The sequence below is a fragment of the Branchiostoma floridae genome, chromosome 3, assembly GCF_000003815.2.
Source record: "Branchiostoma floridae strain S238N-H82 chromosome 3, Bfl_VNyyK, whole genome shotgun sequence".
In the NCBI taxonomy this organism is placed as follows: Eukaryota; Metazoa; Chordata; class Leptocardii; order Amphioxiformes; family Branchiostomatidae; genus Branchiostoma; species Branchiostoma floridae.
In genome coordinates, this window is record NC_049981.1 from 55,911 (window position 1) to 59,458 (window position 3,548).

The window sequence follows — 3,548 nt, forward strand, 5'->3', positions numbered from 1 at the left end:
TTCTCCCGGAGACATCCGCAGCAAGAAGACACAAGCAGGGTCGTGTTGGCAGCAGTGCAGAGAAACCCTACGCCACGTGTACTGACGAGGCAGAGTTTAGCACAGTTTCCACCTGAAAGGTTTGGGGTGTCGCAGTGGTAACATTTTGTGCAGGGATTTGTCTTTTTCGCATTTTGCTGTCAATTTGTTCCTCGTTTGAGTTGTCGGCGAGAATGTGGATGGTGGGCGCACATGGGGCTGTCCGGCTGATTTGCATTTCTGAGGTAGTGTGCTGTCTAGATTTGGGTCTCCGGGTGGGTTTATCACGTATTCAGTATGGTAGCTGGGTGGACAATTCAAGTCGAGCTTCCCGTGCGTCCACGACGTTGCCCGATCTAGCTTCGCGTGGCGGAAGCTTGCTTGGGTTGGGGGTAGCGCTGCATTTGAGCGGAATGCAGCAAAGTCTAACGTGTGGTGTTCTTATGTCGTTATCAAACTGTAGATCTTCACAGAAGTCGACAATTATTTCATAGACAGAGGAGAGGACAACGACGACAACATGAGAACAACGACGACTACCAAGCAGGCAGACGGACATGGGAATCATGGCAACGACAGCTACCACAATAACTCACAGCGATTTTGCCGCCAGAGTTACCATCCTACAGGAGCAGAGAGCGGCGCCATAAAATTTGCATGTGGATGGGACGTCGGTAGATTGTGCACACGTGGCGCGCGTATGCACCTGGTTGATTGAGTTAATACTGCTCGAAGAAACCAGCTCGTGACGTCGGCTGCTTTGCTGTTGGTCCCCTTACGCCGGGCGTGAGCTCTGACTACAGCAGTTTGCAGCGAGCACACTGGGTGTGCTGAGATTGGATATCTTGCGTCTGGGACGTAAGTTATGCTGCTGCTTAGGCCTTAGCTTTGACTATGGCAGTTTGCAGCGAGCACACTGGGTGTGCTGAGATTGGATATCTTGCGTCTGGGACGTAAGTTATGCTGCTGCTTAGGCCTTAGCTCTGACTATGGCAGTTTGCAGCGAGCACACTGGGTGTGCTGAGATTGGATATCTTGCGTCTGGGACGCTATATCAGTTTTATTACACCGGGTGTGCAGAGGTTGGATAATCTCACGTCACACAAGATATGTGGTACGTAATGAACATGAGACAAGAGTTTCACAGGCGTTACGTGCAGGAGGCAAGTCATCCACAATAGGCTTACGTGAATGAAAGTGTCGGCGACCGTGCCGGCATTCATATGATGAATATAAGGGCTACGTGAATGAAATTGACGTATTTAGTGTGTTAGGTGAGCAATTTGGCAATGGCAGGATTGATACAATTGGTATCGAGGTGTATACCCAGGGGTATCAGCTGATAGACTTGGGCAGGCGCCACGATGCAGGTGTGTCATGGTAATTAAGATATGAGTTTCCCGGTGACCATATTGGAGGTTAATTAAATTAACCAATGACATCGTCGTGTGCTGTACGAGAATGTGTTGTGATCTAACATGGCGCCGATGACTTCACAGAGGGAGTGAGGTCTGTATATATGCATATCTTATTGTTACGTAGAGGTCACAACCTCAGGAGTTCAGAGGTCATTAAATCTTTGCTGACGACATCGCCTTTATAGAGAATAGTGAAGAGGAGCTACAACAAGTAACGAGACAATAGACGTCAGTCAGGGAGAGTCGGATTGAAAATCAATGCAAGGGAATGTGAGATCATGAGCATCAATACGGCCGCTCCACCAAACTTCAAATTTGATGACTAAGCACTCAAGGTGCACGTGACTTGGGAAGCACGATCACGTAAAAGGGACACGGGAGGGTCTTTTTAGCGAATGCCCACAAACGCCCACTCTAGAGAAGTCCGCGCTGCACGAATCTCATTTTTTTTGCTTGGAATATGTCCACGTTGTGCTCCCATGTATCAATCCTGAGTTTCAAGTCAATCCATCGACCCGAAGTGACATAAATCAAAGTTTTCGATTCTCGATGGTCTTTTTAGCGAACGCCCAGCAAAATGTCTTTTTAGCGAATGCCCACTATATCCACAAAAATATCGGCCGTCGCGCAACGACACCTAAACCTACCGCCACAATCATGTTCAAGATGGTGTCCCATTGATGTGTACGGAGTTTCCGTGCTTTACAAGCATTTTAAGTCCCTGTTTTTGGTCAAAATGTACGGCGGAGATACTGCCATACATTAACAATGGCAATTCAAAATGGCGGGCACTAGTCATGTGACCTCCTTGCGGGACTGTTCTATAAGTATCGCGGGAGGGACTGTTGTAACATAGCTTATCATACAACCATTTTAGAGTGAATTCTGAACAAGATTTTCAATTCATAGTGCTATCATCTGACTGATATTTACATTGTGGTCCTTTTTTCTGTGCTATAATTACCCAGGTTTGAGGAACTTAGTGCAAATATGGATATTGATTCTCCTCAGTGCCCAATTAATGTACAAAAGGCTCAGACACATTAGTGTTATAAACCTGACTAGGAGCAGGTAACCAATACTAGAAAAACATAGCTATTCATTATTAACAATACTATTTACATTATAATAATAACTCTTCACCAAACTGGACTTTTCTTATCTTTATTTATCACAGAAACATTGCTACAATGAGGATTTGATTAGATGAGTATCTGTTACAGTGTGTACAAACTTATTTCAAATACAAAAATGTATTTCATTTCACTTCCTAAATATTTTTAAAGTATTGGAAGGGGTTGACACATAAACAATATTAATTGCATTATTTGTGTGCAGAAAAATGTGACCACATGCTATTAATAGCCTATTTAATATAGTAATAAAATGTTGGAACATGGCATGAGCGGGCTCCTCTTCTGAGTACAGAAAGGAAATGTTTTATAACATTTAGTTATGACGTAGAAAATTTCAATTGTAAAATGTACCTTTATTAACATTGACAAACAAATTGTTTTTCTCTTCTTAATAAATGACAACAATACAGGTAAGTAAGGTGTGTTTCTTTTATAACAGGCCAGGTAAGACGCCGTACAGGTAAGTAAGGTGTGTTTCCTTTTATAGCAGACCAGGTAAGACACCGTACAGGTGAGTAAGGTGTGTTTCCTTTTATAGCAGACCAGGTAAGACACCGTACAGGTAAGTAAGGTGTGTTTCCTTTTATAGCAGACCAGGTAAGACACCGTACAGGTAAGTAAGGTGTGTTTCCTTTTATAGCAGACCAGGTAAGACACCGTACAGGTGAGTATCGTGTATTTCCTTTGATTACAGACCAGGTAAGACACCGTACAGGTGAGTAAGGTGCGTTTCCTTTGCCTATAGACCAGATAGTGTATTATACAGGTGAGTAAGGCGTCTTTCCTTTGCCTATATACCATATAGGCCATTAAACAGGCGAGTAAGGCGTCTTTCCTTTGCCTATAGACCAGATAGGGCATTATACAGGTGAGTAAAGCAACTTTCCTTTGCCTATAGACCAGATAGGGCATTTTACAGGTGAGTAAGGTGCCTTTCCTTTGCCTATGATGCCACTGGTTCCCAGCAGGATACCCA

General features: G+C 44.0%; 1 protein-coding gene across 1 annotated transcript in view; it reads right to left on the bottom strand.

The window, feature by feature from the left end:
• Positions 1 to 310: 310 nt before the first annotated feature.
• The window catches only part of LOC118410973 (fucolectin-like), an 8,881-nt gene continuing 5,643 nt past the window's right edge, over positions 311 to 3,548 (bottom strand). Inside the window, exon 4 of the mRNA XM_035812961.1 lies at positions 311 to 416. Coding sequence (XP_035668854.1) covers positions 311 to 416 — 106 coding nt within the window. The remainder of the gene's footprint in view (positions 417 to 3,548) is intronic.